Source organism: Bactrocera dorsalis, chromosome 4 (assembly GCF_023373825.1).
Source record: "Bactrocera dorsalis isolate Fly_Bdor chromosome 4, ASM2337382v1, whole genome shotgun sequence".
Taxonomy (NCBI): Eukaryota; Metazoa; Arthropoda; class Insecta; order Diptera; family Tephritidae; genus Bactrocera; species Bactrocera dorsalis.
In genome coordinates, this window is record NC_064306.1 from 15,551,272 (window position 1) to 15,577,696 (window position 26,425).

Genomic DNA, 26,425 nt, shown 5'->3' on the forward strand with positions numbered 1-26,425 from the left:
GACATGTTTGGTGTATCTTGATGACATTATCATCATGGGAAAAAGTTTTGATGATCATCTGAAAAATCTAGAGGAAGTCTTTCAGCGAATAGCATCAGCCGGATTACGCTTGAATCCCAAAAAGTGTTCACTATGGAAGAAGCAGGTCACATATCTCGGACATAAAGTGTCAACTGAGGGAATTCACACCGAGGAAGGAAAAATAAAAGCAGTGAAAGATTGGCCTCGACCCACCAACATTCATGAACTCCGCAGCTTCCTCGGCTTATGCACGTATTACCGCCGTTTCGTACCTGGATTTGCGAACGTGGCTAGAAGTTTACATGATTTAACAAAGAAGAATCGCCCGTTTGTATGGCAGTTGGAACAAGAAAAAGCGTTTGAGCAGCTTAAGGAACTACTTTGTACGGCGCCGATGTTGGCTTATCCAATACCTGGAAAGAAATTCATCCTGGATACAGATGCGAGCGCTTATGGAATTGGAGGTGTCCTGTCTCAGCTCATCGACGGACAAGAAAGAGTAATTGGGTATTACAGCAGAGTGCTCGGGAAACCAGAGAAAAACTACTGTGTGACGCGAAAAGAACTACTAGCTGTGGTGGAATGTGTAAAACATTTCCACAAGTATTTGTATGGACAACGATTCTTGCTGAGGACTGATCATGCAGCATTAAAATGGTTATTACAGTTTAAGAATCCGGAAGGCCAAATTGCACGATGGATCGAAAGATTACAGAATTACGACTTCGAAACGGAACATCGAAAGGGGATTCACCACAAAAATGCGGATGCATTATCACGTCGCCCTTGTCCACTGGAATGTAAACATTGCTCCAAATCAGAAGGAAAAGAAGGTATAATCGACGTGCGATTACTGAATATAGAACCTGAAGATGATTGGACTCCTCACCGCATCAGAATCAATCAGCTAGAGGACCCTGATCTTGCAAAGCTGGTAATGGCCAAAGAAAATGGGGTACGACCACCAAAGGAACAAATAAGTAGCGAGAGTCCAACTGCAAAAGCAGGGCTCAATGGAACAGCATAAACCTCGTTAATGGATACCTTCATCGTACCTGGGAAAGCGAAGATGGCAAACATTCTCGTCTGCTGATCATAGTACCGAAGTCCATGATCCCAAAAGTATTGAAAGAATATCACAATGGACCTAGTGGAGGGCACCTTGGAATAACAAAAACTATAGAGAAGATTAAACAACGGTTCTACTGGATCGGTTGTCGAGATTCCATAGCAGAATGGATAAGTAATTGCGTAGAGTGCATGGCAGCTAAAGGTCCTAAAGCCAAAAGTCGCGGTAGGCTACAACAGTACAACGTGGGATCACCATTTGAACGAGTCGCAATGGATATTGCAGGTCCGTTCCCAACCAGTACGGCCGGAAACAAATATCTACTGGTTGTCATGGACTATTTCAGTAAATGGCCAGAAGTATATGCCTTACCAAACCAGGAAGCGAAGACAGTAGCCGAAGCGTTTGTAGAAAATTGGATAACAAGGTTCGGAGTGCCCGTCGAATTACACTCAGATCAAGGCAGGAATTTCGAATCTTCCATTTTCCAAGAAGTCTGTACATTATTGGGCATCCACAAGACTCGGACAACAGCGTTACAACCCACAATCAGATGGGATGGTAGAGAGATTCAATCGAACGCTCGAAGAACATCTGCGGAAAATCGTCGATAAAGATCAACGGAATTGGGACAAGTGCATCCAGATGTTCCTGCTGGCGTATCGTTTCAGCGAAGCACGAGACAACTGGTTACACGCCAGCAAAGATTATTTTCGGATCTGATCTGCGACTCCCTGCTGATCTTAAGTTTGGAACGAATCCTATAGCTGTAAGAAATGATGGAGATTATTGTTCTGCCTTAAAGGAAGAAATGAATGAATTGCATCTAATGGTAAGACAGCATACGCATCTGATGAGCAATAAGATGAAGGACCGGTTCGATCAAGCGGCAAATTCAAAAGGTTTTGAAGAAGGTGATCTGGTCCTGTTGTACAATCCACTTCGAAAGAAAGGCTTGTCCCCGAAATTGCAGACAGCCTGGGAAGGACCCTATATGGTGGTGAAACGACTTAATGACGTGGTATACCGCATACAAAGAAATGGGAAAGCACGATGTAAAATGAAAGTAGTACATTTGGAGAGGCTTGCCCCATTTGGTTCAAGAGGATTTGTGCCTAATCGGGACGATTAGGCTTTAGTGGAGGGGCAGTGTTACAAAAAGTAGTATTAAGTTGTATTTGTATTACTATATGCATCCCTGATTATGAACAATAGCTGTAGGTATATGGAATAGCATTTGTCTTGTTGTAGACATCTGGCGCCACACTGTCTGCTCGTCTAGTTAAACAAGTGCTGAGTCTGGCGCCGCGACTGTCTGCTTGCGTCTGGCGCCGTATAGCCGTATGTTCTGGTAATTTCCAGACGCGATATTCTAGAAGGACACGTCGGCATCAGCGAGAAGTGCGTGGCTATAGCCGTATGTTCTGGTAATTTCCAGACGCGATATTCTAGAAGGACACGTCGGCATCAGCGAGAAGTGCGTGGCTATATAAGCCGTGGCAGCGCCAACGTAATCAATCAGTGCTAAGAGTAAACTGCTATAGTGTAGACGAGTTGTGAAATAAAGAGAGTTGTTGAATTAAATTAAACAGTGTTGATTTTATTTGTCAATCCAGAGATACGAACCTAGCAAAGTAAACTAGCAAGAGTAAATTCGTAACAATATGTCACACAGTAATGTGTGAACTGATCAATAAATACTACATAGTAGTTTTTATTATCAATAGTTGAGGGCGTAATCGGACCACACACGTCAGAATGAACTACGAACAATGGGCGGTCAATATTTTCTTTGTTTTTAGATTTTTCGAATTTTAGCCTAGATTGCTTTCCGTTAATACACGCCTCACATATTTCATTTCTATTTAGCTGTACGTTTTTTATAAGTTCAACATCTTCAAACAAGCTATTCCGTTTAATTTCTAAGAATTTTCCTACACTGATATGGCCTAACCTTTCATGCCACAAGCGATATTCAGCATCATTTAAAATTTTGGATGTATATACTTTACTATTTAAATAAAATTTCATAATCGGTACATTATACTTACATACCCCTTCAAATGCCAAGTTACCATTTTTGATTACTTTTATACCATCCGGATTAAATTCGACGGACATTCCAGCATCTAGCATCTTCTTCACGGATAGTAAATTGTGCGGGATTTCCTTGCAATACAGTACATTTTGTAATGTAATGTTTTTTCCCAGAACTGTTAAGACTAACTTGTCCTTTAGCAGTAGCATACACAAATTCTCCACGCTTTGCAATCTCAATCGCCACACTTGGATTTATATTCTCATACTCGGAAAATACAGTTATGTCATTTACTATATGATCTGACGCCCCTGAATCTAATATAAAATCTACGCCATCTGTCTTTTCACTGGAATTAGCTAATTTCATCAGAAATGCGAAAGCACAGTCCAGCTGCGTTGCTGCCTTCTGAGTCTGTTTCTCACTAACCGTTACGTTCATCATAAATGCAAACGAGCGTTCTGGCTGCGTTGCTGTTGCCATCTGAGCCTGTCTCTCTCTAACATTACTCTGCACATGAACATTCTGGTTGCCACCTGCCTGCCTTTTTAGGAAGAAACAGTCTTTCTTTATATGACCTAATTTGCCGCAATGAAAACACTTCAGCCTAAGCTTTGCTTTATTCTGAAATTGGTTCTTCACAAATTTTGTTATCTTGTTTTTGTATGTGCTATCCCTAGACTCTCGATTGCCTATAGCCTGCAAAACTTTTGCACTTGTGTCCTTGCTAACTCCTTTTAGTTTAATTTCGTGATCGAGAAGCCGAGTCTTTACAAAGCCTAATGTTAAATTGCTCTCAGAGAGAGTTTCTATCGCTGTTATTACCCCATCATAGCTAGTTGGAAGTGTTAGAAGCAAATGAGACACTTTGTCCATTTCATCTATCTTGGCTCCCGCCGCAACTAACTCAGTAACCAAATCATCAAATAAACGAAAGTGGTTTAATAGCGGAGTATCACCCTTCAATTTTAAAGACAATAGTTGTTTGCGTAATGAAAGCTGAGATGCCAGGCTTTTACGCTCGTAAATAGTGTCCAAATTTTCAAAAATCTCCCTAGCCGAGTTCCCATTGTTGGCAAAAACTAAAAAAGAGTCACTCAAATATTCAATTACAAGACTCTTTGCATTTCTTTCTGCTCGCTTCACTTCATCACTTTCCTTATCACTTGGTTCCTCATCAATCACTTTTAACAACTCGTTTTCCTCTAACAAAGCCCTGACTCTAAATTTCCATATAGAATACTTTTCCCCGTTAAAGGGTGTTATGTTTCTCTTTCCTTTTTCCATCTTCCGAGAATAACTGTTCTTCCTTTTTGACTGTTATGCGCTTCTTAGAATTTGTGTTGCTAGTCTGCTTAACACTCGCATAGAAACTGAAAGAAAAAAAAAGTGCTCCAATTTGGTGCGTTGTTATGTACAAATAAGCACAAATTTCAATATTAATTATTATTATTATTTTTTTTTTTTTTTTTTTTTTTTTTTTTTTTTTTTTTTTATTTCACTTTAATTATTTAATTTAATATTCAAAGCACTTCACTATAGCACTTAGCTGCAAATTGTGACTGGGCCCATAACCTATGGAGTTTATATAATGAATGTTTTTTATCAACTCCAGGAAACACACCAGCCCTATTTGCCAAAATAGTAAAATGAAAAACACTTTAATTGTCGTTTTAAATATTTATTTCTTTAACACAACCGCACGCTCTCGTTGTCTGCAAGTAAGTAAAAAGGGCACGCATGTGCATACAAAAATGAAGCAAAAATGTTCTTAGGCAGAGAGGGAGAGAACAAAGAGAAGAGAGAGCTTTGCCTCTCTCTGTGATCTTCATTGTTCATTCCCTTTCCACACACACACAATGTGTATGTGTACAAGTGTGACTTTTGGTATTCTCAACAACAATAAAAAGTTGTATTACAGAATTCAAGGCTTATATTATAAGAGCTTAACTTAGTATAAATAATAAACAAAAACTAAACACAGCAAAAAATAATTCACATAAACTAAAAATACTCTCGTTTTTTCGCGTCAAAAAAAAGTAAACAAAGCTCTGTAAAGTTAAAATCTATGTTCGTAAACTAAATTAATATTCATTCAAGTATTTTGTTTTCTTTCCTTTGGACTTCTCGACATCACCTATTTTTCTGGGCATGTATTCTGCAAAATTTTTTTCGTAAATTCTGGAGAGATTTTGCTCCATTCTTCAATCAAAGCCTTATTTAGGTCATCCTTGCTGGAAATGTCCTTCTGTCTGATTTTTCGGTCAAGAGGGTTATCCAGAGTTTTGGTGTTTGATATAACAGCCACTCACTTACAAATTTAGACCTATGTTTAGGATCGTTGTCCTGTTGAAAGATCCAGTTTCCTGATAGGCCTAATTTTTCAATGTTTTGAGCAACATTTTTTTTTAATGTTGAAATAAGCCAATGTGTTAATCGTGGACTCAATAAAAACCAAATTCCCAACACCAGATGCTGCCATACAGCCCCAGACCATAAGCGATCCTCCACCGTGCTTTACGGTGTGGGTAACACACTTATCACTAAAAGCTTTATTTTTGGATCTCCAAATTTTGGGAAACTTTTTCGATTCAAATATTTCGAATTTGCTTTTGTCTGTATAAAAAATGTTTTCCCAGAAATTTTCAGCCTGATTTGTATATTTTTTTATTTTTTATTTCCAGTTCATCTGTTATTCGCTTTTGATGTATAGGCCACTTGGCGTGGTACTCGTTCATGCAAACCGCTTTTGTGCAAAGTTCTCCTGATTGTACTGGCACTTACTGGTTTACCTAATGTCTCCGCTATATCTTTTGATATTTGAGCAGCGTTTGAAGCTGGATTTGTTTTTACTTCCCGTACTATTTATCGCGCTTCCGTGTCAGTAAGGCGCTTTGGTCGGCTCGGCCGTGACAAACTTTCAACAGTCTGATGTGTACCATGTTTATCAATAACTTTTTTTATTGTGCAATAGTGTCTTCCAACTATTTCTCCGATTTCGCGCAAAGATTTATCTTTTTTGTGCAAATCTAATATGAGTTTTTAACCGTTTCAGCGGTCGTTCGCTTGCCCATTACAAATATTGATATTTTAGCGACTTAACCTCAAAAAAAAAAACATAATGATATACAAAATATGTTTTACTACACTTAATCTCTTGAATAATATCGGTTTCCAAAGGATATTTGGCGCTTCCCCGAAATAAGTATTGAAAACAAACAACGGTTGTTGCTACTGTTTACTTTTTTTTGACGCGAAAAAACGAGAGTATTTTTACTTTAAGTGAATTATTTTTGGCTGTGTTTAATTTTTGTTTATTATTTATACTAAGTTAAGCTCTTATAATATAAGCCTTGAATTCTGTAATACAACTTTTTATTGTTGCATTAAAGACTGCGTTGTTATAAACACTTTAATATTGATAGAACAGCTGTTTACTTATTTTTGACGCTCACAGTACTTTCGTGTAGTATTCCTTTCTGCGTTGGCGGCTTTCGGCCGCGCTCTAAAAAAATAACCCTGGTCGAGTGAATACCCGGGGTGACCGATGTACTTTCGTGTAGTACTCCTTTCTGCGTTGGCGGCCTTCGGTGGCGCTCTAAAAAAATAACCCTGGCCGGTCCAACACCGGCTACCCCATCCACAGTATTTTAGCATTGAACACCTTTTTGCGTTCACTTCATACATTTATTGCTAAGTGGATTTAATTTATTCCCTTTTGTTCGTGCTTTCTCGGTAATTTGGCAGTTCAAATAGGGTAGTCATTTTGGTTTTTCGCATTATTAAACTCAATGCAGGAAAAGGTGTATTTTGTGTAAAGATTTACAAAGAAATTAACAATCAAAACTAATTAAAAACATTACTAGTGGTTTTTATAATTCATAAGTAATATATGTGAGTGAAAATGTATCCATAATTGGTTTCGTACAATGCACAACAGATGCAAATACACTAGCATATATTTAGAAATTTGCAAAAAAATAGCATTTTTTAAAGTGAATTTGTGGAAAAATTTGTGAACCGATTTTTATAAAATATGTTTTAAAATAAAGTTCGATAATTTAAGCATACATGCGTGTTTAAAATTTTCAATTTGGTTCTCTCGTTTAGGTACAGTGAGCCAAAATTAACCGGCGCGATACTAAACTCAACCCAATATGAATAATTAACGTTTAAATTTACTTGAAAAAATATTTGATATCAGTTTCGGAAATATTTGAGTCTGGACATAGGGTTAGCTATATATTCGATATAATTTGCTACTAGTAAAACCTAAATACAACGCTGTTTACTATTGAAGTGTTTATCGATAGTTTTAGTGACATTAACATGTTTGAAATCAAATTTACAACTGAAAAGTGGTAAAACTCGGCGAACATTTCAAGTTGAAAATTTTTGTGTATTGTTATAATTTTGTGTAAATAAGTGTTCTTGTTAAGTTTTTGTACACTAAGGTACGCTTTAAGATTTATGCATAAAAAGAATTATATAAAGTGAGTAAATAAATTTATTGTGATTTCAGAAGTAACGGGAGAAAATCTGTAAAATGGCTGACTTTGAGGAGGAGAATTTGGAGCTGCAAAGGCTAATGGCAGAAAATGTTAACGATCTTGCTTCAATATGGACGGAAATGTTTGATGAAGAAATGTGCTTATATAATTTTAAAAAACTGAAGGAACATGTGAAAACATTTTTTACGGAATTGAAAGAAGAGTCATTGCAAAGAAGAGGACTTATAGAAAATGAAATAAAGGAGTTACAAAAAGAAGCAGATATGCTTTGTCGTTTATTAAAAACAGACGTGGAGTTCCCCAGAATTGATGACAAAAATGTACCTTTGTTGGTTCTACAGTCGAAAATGGATAAAAGTTTAACTGAATTGCGAGAGCAATTACGGCGGCGCCGAGAAGAAATCTGCGAGTTGTTACTTGAGCAAGAAGGTCTATGTGAAGAGTTGGGGGAAGCTCCTCGTCCTCTTTTGGCTGACCCTTTACCATCAGAAGAGGATATTTTGGAATTTCGTACTCACTTAGATCAATTAAAGATGGAGCGTATGGAACGCTTGAATGAGATGTCAGTATTACGCCGGGAGATAAAAAATTACTTAAATATATTAGAGACACAAGTTAATACAGACACGGAAGACAGACTATTAAATCACAGACAAATTAAACTGAATGAAGAGACTTTTAAAGCGCTCAAACGTATGCAAGAATTATATGGGGCGCGGGTACAAGCATTGTCTGAGCGCATAGATAGTATGCGTAAGAAATTAGATTCGCTTTGGATGCGCTTGAAAACATCGCCCAACACTCGAAATAAATTTAAGCGTCATACAGAATATAACCAGCGAACGTATAATATACTTAAAGACGAACTGCATCGATGTGAATCTTTGCAGAGTCAAAATATAAAAGAATGCCTCCAACAAATCCGAACGGAGATTGTGGAATGGTGGGATAAAACACTTAAATCGGAAACAGAGAGAAACCGTTTTTCTAACTTTCACAATAATTGTTATACAGAAGATCTATTAGTATTACATGAAATTGAGTTGGAGGATATAAAACGATTTTATGAAAATAATCGGCAGATATTTGAACTTTACGATAATAGGAGATTGCTTTGGGATCGAATGATTGCTCTCGAGGCTAAAGCTTCAGACCCAGGCCGGTATAATAATCGTGGTGGCCAATTACTTAAAGAGGAAAAGGAACGCAAAACAATCGCTACTAAATTGCCGAAAATTGAGCAACAGATTCGAGAGTTAGTTGTTGCCTTTGAAGAAAAAGAGCATCAAGAGTTTCGTGTTTATGGCGAAAATATTTTAGAGTTAATGGAAAAAGAATGGGAGAAGAAACGTCAAGAAAAGGAGAAAATGAGCAGTGCACGTAAAAATGCTCAAACCCCTCACCCAGTTACAGGGCGAACACCTATGTCAGCAAAAAACGGTTCAATGATTTCAATGCGTAAAGCCCCCTCTAACACTAACTTATCCGCACTCCCGTCTGCCTCTGCCAACTCAGCGAAGAAACGGAAACTGCTTCAAAATGAAAGAAATACCCCGTTGGCTAAACGAAGTTTAGTTTTTCCACTTAACAGTCCTAGCGTTTTCACAAAACCAATGATAAACGCTCGTAATACAGGCTCAACAAAATCGTTCAAATCGCCTTTGAAGAAATCACGTGTCATTGCAACCACAATACGCCGTAGGTCGGGGCGTCAAAGTTCTGGAAACAAAAAGCGGTCCTCCTTGAGTAAGACCGTAAAGAAAAACACAGTTGCTACACCAAAAATTCTTATCAATGATGGCTCTGATTGGAACACTGATGAAGCTACAGATGATGCATATGAATCCTTCCAGAAAAGCATTGATCCCGATTCACGTTCTTCTATAATACACACGGCTTTTTCACGCATTGCTGCAACCTCATCGACTATTTCAACTCGGTCCAATCGAATTCATCCGAGTGACAGCTGTGTTGTACACTTGCCTAACCCCCGTGCCGGGTTTCACCATCCACTCACACCGTCCAAAATGTCGCCCGCTGCAAGCAGCCGAAAACTTACAACGAAAAATTTACCTATTATAATTTGAAATGAAGAAATGTAATTTTATTTGCCGTTAATGATTTAAGTTTTTTATATATGTATTATTTGTAATGTTCTATGTTAAAGATTCATTGGCAATTTTGTAATTGTTTTTAGGTAAGATTTTTTTCTCATGTTTTTTAGCTTGAACAATTGTTATTACAATGAAGTTTTATCATAAGGCGTTTGGGTGATTGGACAAAAAAGGGGCTACACAATAAAAATATTTTTAATTTCCAAATAAGTAAAGTTTTCGCAATAAATGCTAAATATATTGATTTATACGTGTGTATATTTAAAAAAAAAATATCTTATAATTTTTAAGCTTGTAAGCAAGAATATATACATACATATAAACCTTTTGCAAGTAGTGTTCTCATGGTATTCCATCTTGATGAAATTTAACTGAATGATGGGCTCTTGACATTGTTCGATGCACGGTATATATAATAAAATTCTCTAAATATTATTATTGAGGTTATTCCCTACTTATAGTAATAATTGAATTTATTAATTGGCTTCTGTAAAAAAGTTGCTTTTAGTGAGATGACAACGTACGGAAATGTCAACAAAATTATTAATTAAAAAATACAATAATTTAAAGAATAGTTAGGTTCACATATGCTCTAAAGGCACGATTACGGTTTTTCCGGCGCCGGCGATTTGATGGTACGAATGGATAGAGGAGGTCCTCAGGATTAAAAAATGTATACACATATACCGTCCTCAGACGCATAGTTTCCCGAGATATTTCACTTTAAAGTTCCACAATTTTACATGCAATTTAGTCCCTATTTTGTTTTGTTTTTTGTTTTTCCTTCACGTCCATTACAAAGTACCAGTGTTGCCACATATTATGGTTTTTAAAAAACTATGAAAAATTTTTCTTTTTAACATTTATAAAGAAAATGATACAAACGGTTTTTGTATATTATGTTAATTGATAAATAAAGATAAAAATAACATTCCTTTGTGTCGAACTACTTTCTGCACTGGCGCGGCCTTCGGCCGCGCTTTCAAAAAAATAACCCTCATCGATCGAAAACCGGGGTATTCATAGTTCTTTTTGTGTCGAACTACTTTCTGCACTGGCGGCCTTCGGCCGCGCTTCAAAAAAAATAACCTCATCGATCGAACACCGGGGTATTCATAGTTCTTTTGTGTCGAACTATTTTCTGCACTGGCGGCCTTCGGCCGCGCTTCAAAAAAGAAATAACCCTCATCGATCGAACACCGGGTTATTCATAGTTCTTTTGTGTCGAAACTACTTTCTGCACTGGCGGCCTTCGGCCGCGCTTCAAAAAAAATAACCCTCATCGATCGAACACCTATTTTAATCAAAAAAAGGGAGAAAAACTGAAAAAAAACTTTCCATTCTATAATACGTTTTTTTCTATTTAATATATAATATACACATTTTTGATTATATTTTCATGACACAAAGTATGGCAAACCACTGCTATTTGTCATAAATGTAAACACGCAAAATCACTTGAAACTTTGAATGTGCAAAATAATTTTTAAAGTATATTTATTTTCTTAAAAAATATACAATTAGTGTAAATTTTTGATACATACGAATGTGTACAGTGTAATTAAATATATATTAATTAAAAAATATGTGAAAAGTGGGTAAACATAGTGAAATAACGAGCATTGTTTTTTTACAAATTTTTGAACTTTAAAGTGAAATATCTCGAAAACTATTGGTCTGAGAACGGTATATGTGTATACATTTTTTAATGCTGAGGACCTCCTCTATCCATCCGTACCATCAAATCGCGCAGCGCCGGAAAAATCGTAATATTGCCGCTCTAAATTTTATTATTATCACGAAACTTTGAGAGATTATTGAGGTTATACCCTACTTATAGTCAAAATTGAATTTATTATAACTAAAAAATACAATAATTTAAAGGATAGTTAGGTTTAAATATGATCTAAATTTTATTATTATCATGAAACTTTGTAGACATACGCACATATGTATGGCTTACGGTATTAGAAAGGAAAAGATATTTGTTATTAAAATTTAAATTTACTGACATTTGAAGGATCAAATCTGTTTGTTCATGAAAATTTAAGAAGAATATTTTGGCATATGATTGTTTGACGAAAATTTTGAAAATAACAAAAATGCATAAAAAGCTTAAATCAGAGCTATTGGGGTTTTCTGGTTACCTCCGTTCATCAAGGTATAGTATTCGAGTACACACTATGTGCTTAGTCGAATTTGTTAATAATCTTTTTATTTATTATTTAAAGGGTTCAATGCGAGCTGAACCGAGGGCAAAGTTAACGCAGGAAGCATGTAATAAAACAGGTTAAAAAACAAGATTCCTGAGGGTCGGTTTCGGTGTTCAAACTTGCATCCATTCGGAGACAAATCGGCATAAAAATTCTTCACAAATGTAGATATTGTGAATTTGTTAAAAGCATTCTAGTGAACTAAAACAATGATATTTATTGAATAATAGTTATAAGCAAACCTCTACCGTGAAGCAAACTTTTAATTCGGAGTTGGTATAAATTCAGTAAAATTTTGCATATAAAATTCTCTGTACACTGTTCCATTTTCGTCCGTTCCCCAATCCTAATTTCAACCCTATTTTTCTGTCTGCTTTCTCTAAATTTGATAAGTAAGAAAACGTAATGTTACAAAATAATTGTACAGTGCTTTAAAAATCATTAAAAACTGTATTTAGTAGACTAAATTAGTTTCCATTAGTAAAGAAATATAATCATTATACAAAGTGGTCGAAAACAATTTTTATATTTATTGGAAATATTACAGAAAAACGACTTGTACTTTTTTCAAAGATTTCGAAATAGAGAATGGCGAAAAATTTTCAAAATGGCAGACCCATGCACAGAGCTGCGGCTATACCATACAAAAAACCATTCAAGAACTTAGGGAATGGCGGTGGAGGACCAGTACATCACGGCAATTTCAATCCGATGATGTTCAATGGTAGTCAAATTCCTGACAATCCTGGTTATTTAGATTTCAACAACCCTTCGCCACCGGTAGGTATTGGCGGTGGAAGTGGCCTGGGTCAAATGCAACATAAAAAGAAGAATAACAAAAATAGACCTAAAGGAAAACCGCAAACGCAATTCCAACAACCTCCAGTAAACGCTCCAACACAACAAAATAGTAATGGAAATTGGAATAAAAATAAAGGAGTTCAATATCAAGGTTCAAATAACACAACTAATAATAGATTCAATGGGGGAAATGTCGGTGGTCCAAGAAATTTTATTAATGGTGCTCCAAATCCGGCAAACGGTCCAAATCGCGGACGTCGTATGGGACCACCTGGTCCAGTTCCTCGAGGAAATTTACCAATGCCGGCCATGCCACCACCGCACGGATTCCAGCCACCTATGATCCCACCGATGCCACCAATGGGTCGAGGCCCAATGCCTCCTCCAATGGGTATACAACCGCCACCACCATTTCTCCGACGTAGTGGACGTATTGGACCGATACCACCTATTCCACCTCCAATACCACCAATGATCCCACCGCGCATGCCTCGTGCTATGCCGCCAGCACCGTTTAGCAATGCTGGGAAAATCAAAAAACCAAACACAAAGTTAGTGAAAAAGGTGGTAAAAGGAAAAAGTACCATTAAGACACTGAAAAATCTGGTGAATCAGTATCCCATTGAAAAGCCTTGGGTTACGGAAGAAATACGAGCTGAGTATGACAAGAAAGTTGACATTGAAAATAGGCTCAAAGGCAATAAAAATGATGATTTATTCGCCCAATTTAAAGTGCAACGTGACAAGTTTGTATCTATGTACGAAACTGCTCGGGAGGAATATTTGAAAAAGGAGGCGGAGGCCGTTAAGGCAAAGGTAAAATCTTGAAAAGACTAAATGGTATAATCGTCTACAAACAATAATTATTGTTTATTCCCAACATTATCGCTGTCTGCAAAAAACATTTGTTATGGATTGTATACCAAAACATGACACTGAAGAAAGAATATTGAGAGCTTACAGCTATTAATAAACGTAAATATTAACATATTCTTTGTAAGAACGGTAACAACCAATCCATAGCAATGTTTTCGCACACACACATTAGTAACATTAAACCTTTTCATTATGCATAATTTATATGTTACTCGATGAAGGGTGTTGTTTTGATTTAATATAAAAAAAAAAAAAACAAATATATGTATAACAATATCGAATCGGATTTAGTGATTTCATGTTTCTCAAACTTATTTTGTCAATTTTAATCAATCTCAATCTTTACTTAATGTACTTGTAGATTAAATCACTAATCAGATATCAAAATTTGCATTCCAATATTATTAAAATTTTGTTCAAATTTATAAAAAATATTTCACTGCGTTCCCGGTAATTTATTTAATAGTTTGAGAAACACAAATGATTTTTGTAGCTTTTGCAAATTTATTTTGAAGGAACATATTTGTTGAATACATATTTTAAAACCCTTCGATATTGTCTACGTATCAATCTATGATTTCTTGTATATTTCCGTATGATTTTATGCGCATACAATAATTAATATCCGTCTGTCACACGTACTTTGAACGATTGCTTAGAAGAAAATGCCAACATATCTCGCAAAAAATTTTTTTGGCATCATTAATGTCACATCATATCTCTGTCATGATAGCAAAAGTGTTTGTATTACTTTTAAAAATTAAATATTAAGCTATAATAATAAAGATATGCATATCGCTATTTAGATTGTGTAGCACTTGCTAATATAAACTTTTCATATGCGTATATATAAACACTTCACATGGCTAATATGATGTGCTATTTTAAATTTGTCTCTTTAACTTATGAGAATGTTTAATATGGAAATTTTTTGTTTTCTTAAACCATGCTTTGGGCGCATTTATTTACAGGATGCTAAAGACAAACAAACAATTAACAAGACCGCCACAAAGGAAGAAAACAAGAATGATGCAAAAGCAAAGTAAAATATTTCACATCAAAGTTAATTTATTAACTAATAACTAGCAAATATAAATATATGAATGAGTTTCATTCATAAATTTGTAACTGAAAAAATTAAATTTACCTTTAAATAGAAATCTGAGTATTTAACACTGAAAAAACGCAATCAAATTTGCGCACATAAACCAAACATTTAAAACAAAATGGTTTATGTGAACTGTCCAGACGAAGTGTGTAAATTAACATATATTAGAATTTGTTAAGAAAAAATAATAAAAGTAATAAAAATTTGTAAGCACGTCGCTGCTGTTTAAATAAATATATAAAATTAGAGTCAAATAAAATGATTAAATGATTTCAATAATAAGCAACTTTGCTAAACACCAGAGGTGTATGAATTTTGTTAAACAATTTTGCAAATATTTATGTAGACATCAATATTTAAAAGAAAGCTGCAAAATAAATTTTACCAAAAAATTATGCTATAGATTTGCACAAAATAATGTTTCTTGTATACTTTTCGTTAAACTCATAAAAATCACGCTTACTTTATTAGCGTGTGCAACCGTATTAAGTAACAATATTATTGCTTGGATAAATGTTTAAAGTCATTTTAAAAATTGTATTTTTCAAACTTTTAAAAGTTTATCCTTATAGTCTATATAATATAAGTTCAGCATATCTATAGATTGTCAAAATAATAATTATACTGTACTTATGAGTACGTAAAATGAAACATTGAAAGTATTTGCCGATAAATTAATTTCTTTGTATACATATGTATATGAAACATATTATTTTAAAGCAAATTTGATAAATAATATGAGACTTGAGAAATGTATTTAAAAATAAAAAATGAACACGATTAATTTGTATAATCGTCCAAAATTTATCAGTACTTCATTATGAATGGAAGAATGTGCGTTGAGCTTATCCAGAGCAGATGCGGTACGTGTGTAAACGGCGATATTTGTTTGTCTTGTATTAAATGGCAGTTTGTGGTGTGGTATATGGTGTTTGAACGCCCAACCGATTGTTTTTGTTGAAACAACAATAAACTTCCGGTTACCTATTTAAGTGTCGCTCACACGCCATTACCACAGATAGCTCTGCCATAGGATATTTCAACAATGATGGCCCTATGAAGTTTCATCAGAAACGGAATGACACATAATATAACTTAAAATATACACATTTATAAATATTTACATAGTTGTAATAAATGTCTATTTCAGCGTAAACACTTAAATAAATCATATAAAATCAAGAAATTGTGTTTTAAATTTTATTTACACTAGGAATTGTAAAATATTTGGTTTTGCATAATTAGGAATCTAACGAAAATACATGCCTATCATAAAAATCCTTAAAACAAAATCAATTACTATCTTAAATAAAAGACCTTCTATTTCCTTAACAAACCAGAAACACGGAAAACAGTTCATTGGAAAAATTTATCTATCACGAAATTTATTTGTGTGCTAGAAAAATATAAGTCTATACTACATTTCTGGTCATTCTCCAAAAAAAGAAAAGAAATAAACTTAAGTAATGTAGAGCTATGTTCGGATGTAACCGAACGTTTTATACTCTCGTAATTTGCAAACTTCCAAGCCACGGAAATAGTGTAAGGTATTGGCAAAACTTTATAATATAATAGGAAGGAAGGGACAAGTTCAGATGTAAGAGAACATTTCATACTCAATTTGCAAGGATCAAAGATGGGGAAAACCTTCAGGTGCTTTCATAACTTCATAAAAAACAATTTAACATTCACTACTCCACGAAATCGCGAATGTATAACGGTGAAATTTGGTATACATATGGTAAGTATAAGATTATAAACTCAATTATTTTTAACTTTATTTACTTTCTGTCAGTGGAAATCATATAAAAATCATCTCCAAATGAGATATATCATATATTAAGTTGATGTGCAAAAGGTCAACCATAAGATAAATAAAATTGTAGTTCAATTCTGACATTTTTTAAATCTAAAATGGCTTACCTTAAAGGCAAAATCGTTCAAAGTTTTATCACGCTAAATTAATTATACTATATTTTTCAGTTAATGTCGTTAATTTCTCTTAGTTATATGGGGCGAGGAGAAATACTCACCCGGACTCAGTCTCACTACCTGGATTCAAGATTTTTCATTTCTACAATTTCTAGACATGAAAAAACCCAATTATGAAGCGGACACATATCCATTTTTTAAACTTTTTCACACCATAAATCGGAACTTAGTCATATCAAATTATGAGTTTTCGTTTTACGACATTTTGTGGGCGTGGTAGTAATAGTCCGGTTCTGACAATCTGCAATACCAATATTTTTATGTGCATCAAGTTTCAACAATCTCCAATTCAACTAGTTTCGGCATGCTGATTATTTCTAATTGTAAATATTGATTAGTTAGGTGTTAATAACTATTAGTGAAGAAAATCATTTTGATACATAATCTACATTTGTTCTAACGGGATACACTTAAAATACCGAAGTTCAAAATGCGAATGTGAAAAATATTTTATCGTGTCCGTATTATTATTTCGTGAACAGCAAAAGGGAACTCGGCCCCTTTTTTACTGAAGCACAGACAGAGAATTCTACTGACTATGGATTATGATCGAAATAGACTAAAAAGACCGAAGTTCAAAATGCCTAAAAACCTATTCATATTTATACATTTTTACAATGTACATATGTGCATATACATATAAATTCACTGAAACATATGTAAGTTTTCTTAAAAAATATTAGCAGAAAAATCATATCGTTTATTTAACGTAGAAAACTATAATTCATATGTATATTTGTTGCATTTACTTATGCCAAACTTTAAGATTTATCTTTTTCTACATTTGTGTCATCACACAAATTACTTGCGGGAGGTTCTGTATTAATAGATTCCTTTTGTTTCTTCCACATTTTGGCGGCAGCCAATAGTTTCAAATTAGGACGCGCCAACTCATCTTCTGGGAAAATATAGTCAAACACTTCTTCCCATCCTTCTTCCACGCCGCTTTCTGATACAATCTTCTGCCGCTTCTTAACACGGCGAGGCATTTTCTCCATCACTTTGTTTAATGTGTGACTATCTCCCGATTCCCGTTCAAAATCACGCCATGCCTCTAGCAACAACACGCGGGATTCTTTGTCACTACCATTACGAAGAGTATCGTTAGCACGCTCATACACCCTTCTGGATAATTTTATATTTATTTCAGGGTCATCAGCAAGTTCAGAATCTTGTCGTAATAATTCAAATTTTGCGTATGACATCCACACTTTAACGTGATGCGTACGTTCCAAAAGTCGTTCGTAGAGTTGGCGAGCCAATTCCGTTTCACCTTGTGATACCTCGAAGTCTATGTAAGCTTTCCATAACAGTTCTGGCATGTCAAGACGTGGTTGTTGGACTGCCAGTTCGAAAATTGCACGGGCTCGATCCGTATCACCAAGTAAGTTTTCCAGCTCAGCAAATTTCATCCATGTTACACAATTTTCAGGCCCAAACTCTAAAAATTTTTCATACAACAATCGGCAGCGGTCGAATTCACGCAACTGAATTTCTAATTCTATGTAACCGCGGAAAAGTTTGTCGCGTGGACACATACCTATTGCCATTCCTAAAGTCTTCCGAGCCTTTTGTAATTCTTTGCAACGAATTTCAAACTGTGCATACATTAGCCAAATTTTACTAAATGTAAACTTTTTGTGCGGAATAAGTTCGAGGCATGTTTTGTATATTTGTCGCGTACGTTCGAAATCCACTGCTTCAAGTTCTTCATAGAGTGCATAATTAATCCATAAGTAAATGTAACGGCGCCAATAGTTTTTCTCATTGGCAGGAGGAACGTTAGAGATAGCACGCTCATATGTTTCGCGTATAAGATCGACATCGCCTTCACCTACACAAAATATGAACAAAAAACAAAAACTATGTCAATAACATCACTTATAAAATACTTAGATTATATATATATATCGTTACCTTCAATTAGTCGCAAATAATCGAACCAAGCATCGTAATTTTGCGGATTTACAGCTACCTCCTGTTCATATTGGAATTTGCGCTTTGAAACGATAACATCTTCAATACCTGCTCTGTCGCCATATTTTTTCTCATGGATTGTGTAAGCTTTATAAAGTTCCTGTGTTCGATCTTTTGATAGATGATCTAGTGCATATTTGTAAATCACACGCGCTCTATCGTGTTCTTTTTGACCTTCTTCAAAACGTGCAAATGCAATGAAAAGTCGTTCATCAATGTAATCCTCTCCAAAGAATTCGACAGCACGTTCAAAAACACGACGTGCACCATGAACAAATCCATGAGATTCTTCGAAACGAGCAAATTTAATCCAGTTTTTAACATCAGGGTGAACATATACAAAACGCTCATAGATTTCGCGCGCACGGTCGATTTCTTTGTAACGCAATTCAAAGTTAACATAGGTCTGCCAAGCTTGTTCTTCCGGTTGCCACTCCATCCATCTTTCAAATACTTGACGTGCTCCCGCTACATTATCCAACATTTCTTCCATATATGTATACTTGTACCAAAATTGATTAACACGGGGCATGATTGTAACGGCTCGATCCCATAAATTGCGCGCATGATTTACTTGCTTGTTTTTCATTTCCATTTCTGCATACTTTAGCCATATAGTGATATTACGGTGATCGTTATCCAGTGCGCGTTCCCATATTGAACGTGCCCGCTGTATTTCCTTCTGTGATTCTTCCCATTGCGCGTATTTAATCCAGTGACTTACTACCATGCGATTTTTTCGGAGATTATCTTCAAATACTTTTCGTTTTCGTTGTTGGTAGTCCGCTAATTCTGCAGGATCCGAAATCTTTTGCTTAGGAGGCGGGGGAAGAATTTCTAGGTCACGTTCTTTAGCTTCGCGCAACAATTGTTCAGCAGTAATCTGGATCTCCGCTGGTGCCTTGTTTTTGACCTGCAATAATAATAATGTAAATGTGATTTTTATATACGGTACCAATATTAACTTACCTTGGCTACTTTGGGCATTTTTTGTGGTCTTTCCATCTTGCTAAAGAGGTTTTCTATATAATTAAAAAAGGTATTTTGAAATAGACAAACCGAATAGTAAACAAATTTTACGATTATTTTGACAAATGTAATTGAGCAGCAAACAGCTGCTGATAACAGGGTTGTAATAATAATGAACTTAATCCTCGCATAACATTGTATTACAAATACATAATTAATATTTTTCGACTTTAAACTTCGGCGTTTTCATTACATTTAACTAAAAATGTTATGCTAAATAAAGAAAATAACCAAAAAAAAATATTGTGTCAGTATTTTATAGTACAAAAGTGCAGACGAAATTTATTTTCACACGCATTTAAATTTATGACTTTCGTTTAATCACAACTTTAGTTTAGTTTGCAGACTCAGGAAGAAGGTCTTTAGATATTTGTATCCAAGCATGGAGCTCAATGGTTCAAAGTGCCAATTATAATCTCGACATTCATTAAGTGATGGGTCGTGTGAAAAAGAGGAGAACACAATAGACTTCGTAGTGCAACCGCAATCTCTTCTATACTAATTTTGACATTCGATTATTTTTAAATAATTCAAAAAATTACTTCACAAAATATAATATGGAATTTTTACCTCTATTAAAAATTTAATGTTACTCTATTTAGTAAATTTGCAAGTTTTATTAATTAGAAATTTTTTGCAAGGTTTACTGTTGTCAACTCTTTGTCTTTCAATTTCTCTCATGTTCTCATTTCGCTATTTCCTTTTCTTTTATTTTTATTTTATCAGCTGATTATTCGATAACAAAACAAACTATTCCTCATCTGTAGTCGATTTAAGTAGTGGATTTGCATTGCTATTAGCATAAAATTAATAAGCAAGTCTTGTGTATTCATTCTTAGAGAAAATGGTGCTTCAAGCTATGAGACGTTCTGCAAATCTTGCGCGTGGTCTACACCAATTGAGCCAACGCAATTGGGTGCATTCATCGCTTATCAAGAGAGGATTGGTAAGTAATAGCTGAATGATTGCAAGAATGCTTGCAACAGCCGGAGATGTAATATGGGCGATGGTTATGTAATATTAATTATATTTATATCTCTGCTCAACTACTTTAGTGAAACTTAGACACTTGCTAAAGTAACATTTAAAAACATACAAAATTTATTATTTGAATGAAATAAAACATAAGAATTTTATAGGAAAATATAAAAATATGTGAGGTTAGATTTAGTAACACGAAGTCTAAACAACTTTCATACGAATGGGTATAAATTAATTATATAAAAATTACGATGCATTTATGCTATATGGTTCATATTTGCTCATATGCGACTCAAAGCTACTATACAAGTGCCGGTTTGAATACCGGAAAACATAACAACACATTAGTGTTGTTTAGTTATCTTCAGCTGTCGGTCGTGTTAAAAGTACTTTCACGTTGAGAAAGTTATTTTCTGCATTAAAGTTGTTTTTGTATGAACAGTCAATAAGAAAACATATACAGAGAAAGTTTGTTAAAATCAGAAATCTTAAGAATGGTAAGCGGAAATACACTGATTATATTATTCTTGACATATTTGAATTTCGGCATCTGCATGTTCATACATATGTACATACTAACAATGCAAAAATGCTTTGATTGTCAAAAAAATGTGAACTTACATATACTTATTTATGTGCATGCGTTCGTGCAAAATGCCTTTTATACATACATACGTAAATATGTACATACATATACGTACATATATTTTTTCTTACAATAAACAATATTTAATATAATGCAGATTTATCATACATACATATTAGTTAAACATGTTGTTTATGCATTCAGGATATTAATGAGTTGTCATTCTTCATATTCTAACAATTGTTTTTTTACATACATATAATTTTCAAACAAAGAAAAACCAAATTAAATTAAATCTCGTTCAAATTAGTAAAAAGTTCTCGATATCTCAATGGCTTTAAGCAATTTCACTAGGTGTTCACGATTTATAATCCCTAAATATTCAAGATCTCTGCACGTTAATTTTCTAAACTTATCAAAATCTATACTGTATTGGTTGAATTAATCCCAATATATTGTCATCTCAACTGCATCTAGAACAAAATGCATCCTCGATATCGTTTTCAAAATAGGTGAATATATTTAAGAATAAAGCTTTTCTTTTAGGTATCGAAGATCGTACAAATATGCGCGACCGCTACACAAATTTGACGTTTTATTCTAACTGATTTAGGGTTTCCCTGAAAGTTGGGAGGCAGCTAGGCTGCCTCTGATTTGCTTGCAGCATTTTAAGCCTTTGCTTCGATTCAAGTTTATCACGATGAGAATTGATTTGGCTGATACAAGGCTTCAAAGAACCTTTAAAGCTGCAATCTATTTTAACTGAAAGCGGTGTTAATGGCTGGAGTGGTAAATTAGTATCTGTTGGAACGATAAAACACAGTTCATATTAATATTTTACAAAAAAAAAATTACAATTGTTTATTGCTAATCTAAATACCGCTATAAGCTCTTTGATTGGCACTCATCCTTAAAAACTAGTTCACCCACTCTGCTTGTCAATTACTTGTACAATTAAACCGCATATGCATATATGTACATATGTATGTACATATATGCATATTGTACAGCTAAGTGCAGGCTATTGGAAAAGTACAGCAATTTGTATAAGAATGTGACAGGTTTGAAAAACCTTATATACAAGTTGTATCTAACTTCGGTGTCTAGATGATAATAATGGGTAAATAAACAACTATCTCATCAAGTACAAAAGGAAAAAAAAACACATTGATAAAAATTAAGACGTGAATACGCGTTTTAGGATTCGGAACAAAAGTATTAATTGATAAGCAGAAGTTCTATGGCTGCTTTGTTTCCAAAGTATTTCTATTGCATTAGGTCAGAGACTTGAAAAATTATATTCATAAATAATTTTTTGCTAGTAAATTATTATATTTTAGAAAAGTAAAAATAGTAAATTAAATTAATTAAATATGGTTTGGACTTGACCTGACATAAATTTGAAAAAATATATATAATTTTTAAAGTAATTACTGTTTGCGTTGACCCATTTCCAACCGAAGCTGCTAGCAGTGATCACTAATCCTTGGAGGTTCATCTAAAAACAATGGAACAAAAAGGAAATATGCTTAATAATAGATAATCTAGTTTCCTAAAGAAAACTATCACTTCTGGATAAATTTAAAAATTATTTCCGAATTTTACTTTAATTTGTAATATTCAAACTGAAATATATTTTCAGTAATTTCAATTGTACCACGAATTGATATACAAATTATACATACAGGGTATATGCCCAGCTTTATAAGACCATAAATTATAAAATCTTTTAAAGACTAATTTACTTCAATGTTTAATGATTTGAAATGAAAAAGTTTAATAGAACATAGTAGTGCCACCTTAAAACTGTTGGAAAGCTATTATAATATCCCCTAAAACATTTATATACATATGTATGACTATAGTCATAAATTATTTCTATGTACATACATATACATATGTATGTATATATAAATATTGTACTTACTGTGACACAGACCTTAATCCATGCTCTCGCTTTTGATGTGTTAATTGAATGCTATTTTTTGCCGTTCTCACCGTAAATGCCTGTTTGACGCTTTACGATATGTTCCCTACTGATGTATATTTATGAAAAGTAGATTGACTGCTAGGGAAAATTTAAAAGTTGTTTAAATTGAATGTTATGGGAATATATGTACATATGTATGTAGTTAGTATATGCCAATTAAAATTCTTATTATAAATGGAAATGTATAGTAACAGAGTTTTATTTTCCGGTTATTTAAATTTTCCGATTTCAGTTAAAAATACGTTAGCATTGTATATATTATATGTATATACAACCACACGTACTAATCCCTATACTGCATATTAATAGGATTATAAATTGAACTAAAATTGAATAATTTTATAAATTGTAATTTTCTATCAGTTTGAAACTTATATTTTTTTTGTATTTTAGTCAGTTTCTGTCAAGCCCCCAAAACAGCAAGGCACCAAATTGTATGCAAACAACTTTTACTCATTTGAGTGTTAACTTATGTATGTATGTTTATATACCTATGTACAATGCTTACATGTGCTGATAACGCGTTTTTTTCATTTGGTTATCTATAAACATTTGCACGTCGATTAGCCAGTCAAATTTATTGTCTCTAAGCCTTATGGTTTCAGTAGCAGAGCGACTGCCCAGAATTGCACACTTTTAAAATGGTGCGGAGGCTTTTTAGTTTTTAGTTTTTTCTTATTGCTCTGTTTAGTAATTTTGGCTTATGCAAGCATGTGGAAATCAATAATGCATTTGTTTGCAGGCGTCTGAAGCTTATCGTGTAGAATCGGATACATTTGGCGAACTCAAAGTTCCAGCTGACAAGTATTATGGTGCCCAGACAATGCGTTCTAAGTTGAATTTTCCGATTGGCGGATCTTCTGAGCGCATGCCGGTAAGCTGCATTCCGTTAAATTACAGGTAATAAAAAATCTAACATTTGCTTTTGTGTTTAGCAACCGGTTATTCAAGCGATGGGAATTTTAAAAAAAGCTGCTGCTGAGGTTAACAAGGAGTTTGGTCTTGACGCCAAGGTCAGTGACGCTATTTCGAAAGCTGCTGACGATGTCATATCCGGTAAATTGTATGAAGATCATTTTCCCTTGGTGATTTGGCAAACAGGTTCAGGCACACAAACTAATATGAACGTCAATGAGGTGAACACATAGCCGATTAAACTTTGAGTCATTTTTTGATTGATTACCATAATTTTATAACATAATGCGTACTTTTTACTTACATATTAGGTGATTAGCAATCGTGCCATTGAATTGCTGGGTGGTGAATTGGGTTCAAAGAGCCCTGTCCATCCTAATGATCATGTGAATAAATCGCAGAGCTCTAATGACACATTCCCTACAGCTATTCATATTTCGGTTGCATTGGAACTCAACAATAACCTTAAACCTGCCATAAAAATTTTGCATGACGCTCTTAAAGCCAAATCTGAAGAATTCAAGGATATCATCAAAATCGGACGTACACATACTATGGATGCAGTGCCACTGACGTTGGGGCAAGAGTTTAGCGCTTATGCTCAGCAAATGGCATATGCACTCGATCGCATCGATGCCGCTCTGCCGCGCGTTTATGAATTGGCTTTGGGCGGTACAGCTGTTGGCACTGGCCTCAACACCCGTATTGGCTTTGCGGAAAAATGTGCCGCACGCATTGCTCAACTTACTAAACTGCCTTTTGTATCAGCGCCAAACAAGTTTGAAGCCTTGGCAGCACGTGATGCAATGGTGGAAGTACATGGTGTTTTAAATACAATCGCCGTTAGCTTGATGAAAATTGGAAACGATATTCGTTTCCTCGGTTCGGGTCCACGTTGCGGCTTGGGTGAACTGATGCTGCCAGAAAATGAGCCAGGCAGTTCGATTATGCCAGGTAAAGTGAATCCAACTCAATGCGAATCACTAACTATGTTAGCAGCGCAAGTTATGGGCAATCATGTTGCGGTAACTGTAGGCGGCGCCAATGGACATTTCGAATTGAATGTTTTCAAACCTTTAATCGTCTCGAACGTTCTACGTTCTATTCGTTTGCTATGTAAGTGAGAAATATTATATTAAGTACATAACTGTTTATTCATGGTTTAATTGTTTTAAAAGCTGATGGCTCACGCACATTCACCTCCAATTGTGTCAATGGAATACAGGCGAATCGCGATCGTATTGGAAAGATCATGGCTGAATCCTTGATGTTGGTGACTGCATTGAATCCCCACATCGGTTACGATAAAGCTGCCAAGATTGCTAAGACTGCCCATAAGAATGGCACCACTTTGAAGGAGGAAGCCATCAACTTGGGCTACCTAACTGCCGAACAATTTGAGCAATGGGTTAAACCATCGGAAATGTTGGGTCCAAAATAATTATTGAGACTAATTTTTATATTAAATGTTTATATAAAGCGAATTGAAATCTAACGATACTCTAAAATGATAGTCATGATGTGGAACACTATTTAAATCTGAAAGAATGAAATACACAAGCTTGCTGGTACTTATCTAGTATAAGCCGAAACTGGCAGAAGTTATTTTTTGGTTTTAGAAATTTTGATTGAAAGAAAATCTCATGAAATAGTTATAAAAGTTTCTGTATATAAGGAAAACATCAATTACTTTTTGCAGATCACATAAGTGAGGATTGCACCGCGATCTAGAGTTTATTGTATCCTCTTCAAGGCACAACGTCTCACCGCGAGCTATTGATGCGATGTGATCCCTTTTTGGAAACATGGATCCAAGTGTCCCAGTTCATTAGCAGGTGTTCTGGTGATTCAGACTCTAAGTCGCAGAACCGGCAATTTGCACCGGAAGCTAGGCCCATGTTAAATAAGTGCTTCTTGAGCTTACAATGGCCAATGCAGAAGGCGTTGAGACTAACCGCAATGAAAGGTTCCGGTTCTACCATGTTATTGGATGTTGCGGAGCGGGCAAGCTGTAAGCTCATCAGCCAGTTCATTCCTGACTATACATTTGTGACCTGGCTCCCAAATAAGATGGACTTGGTTACGTTCCGATAGACTAATCAGTCGTTTTATTCACTCCTGCGCCAATTGCGATTTGATCTCGTATGCATAAATCCCTTTGAGTGCCGCTTGGCTATCGCTTAGTATATACGCTACACGTTCAT

At 34.8% G+C, this 26,425-nt stretch overlaps 4 protein-coding genes across 8 annotated transcripts; 3 read left to right on the forward strand and 1 right to left on the reverse strand.

Moving 5' to 3' along the window:
* Window positions 1-7,430: 7,430 nt before the first annotated feature.
* LOC105233479 (protein regulator of cytokinesis 1) lies at window positions 7,431-10,003 on the forward strand. 2 transcript variants are annotated; one of them, XM_011215577.4, is made up of 2 exons: window positions 7,431-7,582; window positions 7,651-10,003. In XM_011215577.4, the coding sequence occupies exon 2, from the start codon at window positions 7,675-7,677 to the stop codon at window positions 9,724-9,726; it is 2,052 nt and encodes a 683-aa protein (XP_011213879.2). In that variant the 5' UTR covers window positions 7,431-7,582; window positions 7,651-7,674; the 3' UTR covers window positions 9,727-10,003. The 2 variants fall into 2 exon arrangements, with proteins under 2 accessions (XP_011213879.2, XP_011213880.2); XM_011215578.4 differs by having other exon boundaries at window positions 7,448-7,582; window positions 7,654-10,003.
* A 2,316-nt stretch (window positions 10,004-12,319) lies between these two features.
* LOC105233480 (DNA-binding protein K10) lies at window positions 12,320-15,937 on the forward strand. Its single transcript, XM_029553485.2, has 2 exons — window positions 12,320-13,583; window positions 14,615-15,937. The coding sequence occupies exons 1-2, from the start codon at window positions 12,555-12,557 to the stop codon at window positions 14,687-14,689; spliced, it is 1,104 nt and encodes a 367-aa protein (XP_029409345.2). The 5' UTR covers window positions 12,320-12,554; the 3' UTR covers window positions 14,690-15,937.
* A 1,470-nt stretch (window positions 15,938-17,407) lies between these two features.
* On the reverse strand, window positions 17,408-23,345 carry LOC105233481 (protein crooked neck). 2 transcript variants are annotated; one of them, XM_049455672.1, is made up of 5 exons: window positions 23,244-23,345; window positions 22,751-22,814; window positions 19,690-19,742; window positions 18,661-19,633; window positions 17,408-18,577 (listed from the first exon to the last, which is right to left on the reverse strand). In XM_049455672.1, exons 2-5 carry the CDS (start codon window positions 22,812-22,814, stop codon window positions 17,505-17,507), a joined length of 2,163 nt encoding a protein of 720 aa, XP_049311629.1. In that variant the 5' UTR covers window positions 23,244-23,345; the 3' UTR covers window positions 17,408-17,504. The 2 variants fall into 2 exon arrangements, with proteins under 2 accessions (XP_049311629.1, XP_049311630.1); XM_049455673.1 differs by lacking the exon at window positions 22,751-22,814 and having other exon boundaries at window positions 23,244-23,323.
* LOC105233482 (fumarate hydratase, mitochondrial) lies at window positions 20,499-25,826 on the forward strand. Of its 3 annotated transcripts, none has more exons than XM_011215582.4 (5): window positions 20,499-20,695; window positions 24,049-24,180; window positions 24,242-24,442; window positions 24,533-25,337; window positions 25,400-25,826. In XM_011215582.4, exons 1-5 carry the CDS (start codon window positions 20,594-20,596, stop codon window positions 25,660-25,662), a joined length of 1,503 nt encoding a protein of 500 aa, XP_011213884.2. In that variant the 5' UTR covers window positions 20,499-20,593; the 3' UTR covers window positions 25,663-25,826. The 3 variants fall into 3 exon arrangements, with proteins under 3 accessions (XP_011213884.2, XP_011213886.1, XP_011213885.1); XM_011215584.4 differs by lacking the exon at window positions 20,499-20,695 and adding an exon at window positions 21,084-21,227; XM_011215583.4 differs by lacking the exon at window positions 20,499-20,695 and adding an exon at window positions 23,805-23,950.
* The last annotated feature ends 599 nt before the right edge of the window (window positions 25,827-26,425 follow it).

Coding starts and splice junctions, on each gene's coding strand:
- LOC105233479 (XM_011215577.4), top strand. CDS start 7,675: ATGGCTGACTTTGAGGAGGAGAATTTGGAGCTGCAAAGGCTAATGGCA.
- LOC105233481 (XM_049455672.1), bottom strand. CDS start 22,814: ATGAACCTCCAAGGATTAGTGATCACTGCTAGCAGCTTCGGTTGGAAA. Junction 19,743..22,750: donor GAAATGGGTCAACGCAAACA/GTAATTACTTTA, acceptor TTAATTATATAG/AAAACCTCTTTAGCAAGATG. Junction 19,634..19,689: donor AAATGCCCAAAGTAGCCAAG/GTAAGTTAATAT, acceptor TTATTATTGCAG/GTCAAAAACAAGGCACCAGC.
- LOC105233480 (XM_029553485.2), top strand. CDS start 12,555: ATGGCGAAAAATTTTCAAAATGGCAGACCCATGCACAGAGCTGCGGCT. Junction 13,584..14,614: donor CGGAGGCCGTTAAGGCAAAG/GTAAAATCTTGA, acceptor ATTTATTTACAG/GATGCTAAAGACAAACAAAC.
- LOC105233482 (XM_011215582.4), top strand. CDS start 20,594: ATGGTGCTTCAAGCTATGAGACGTTCTGCAAATCTTGCGCGTGGTCTA. Junction 24,181..24,241: donor GATCTTCTGAGCGCATGCCG/GTAAGCTGCATT, acceptor TTTTGTGTTTAG/CAACCGGTTATTCAAGCGAT. Junction 25,338..25,399: donor ACGTTCTATTCGTTTGCTAT/GTAAGTGAGAAA, acceptor TTGTTTTAAAAG/CTGATGGCTCACGCACATTC.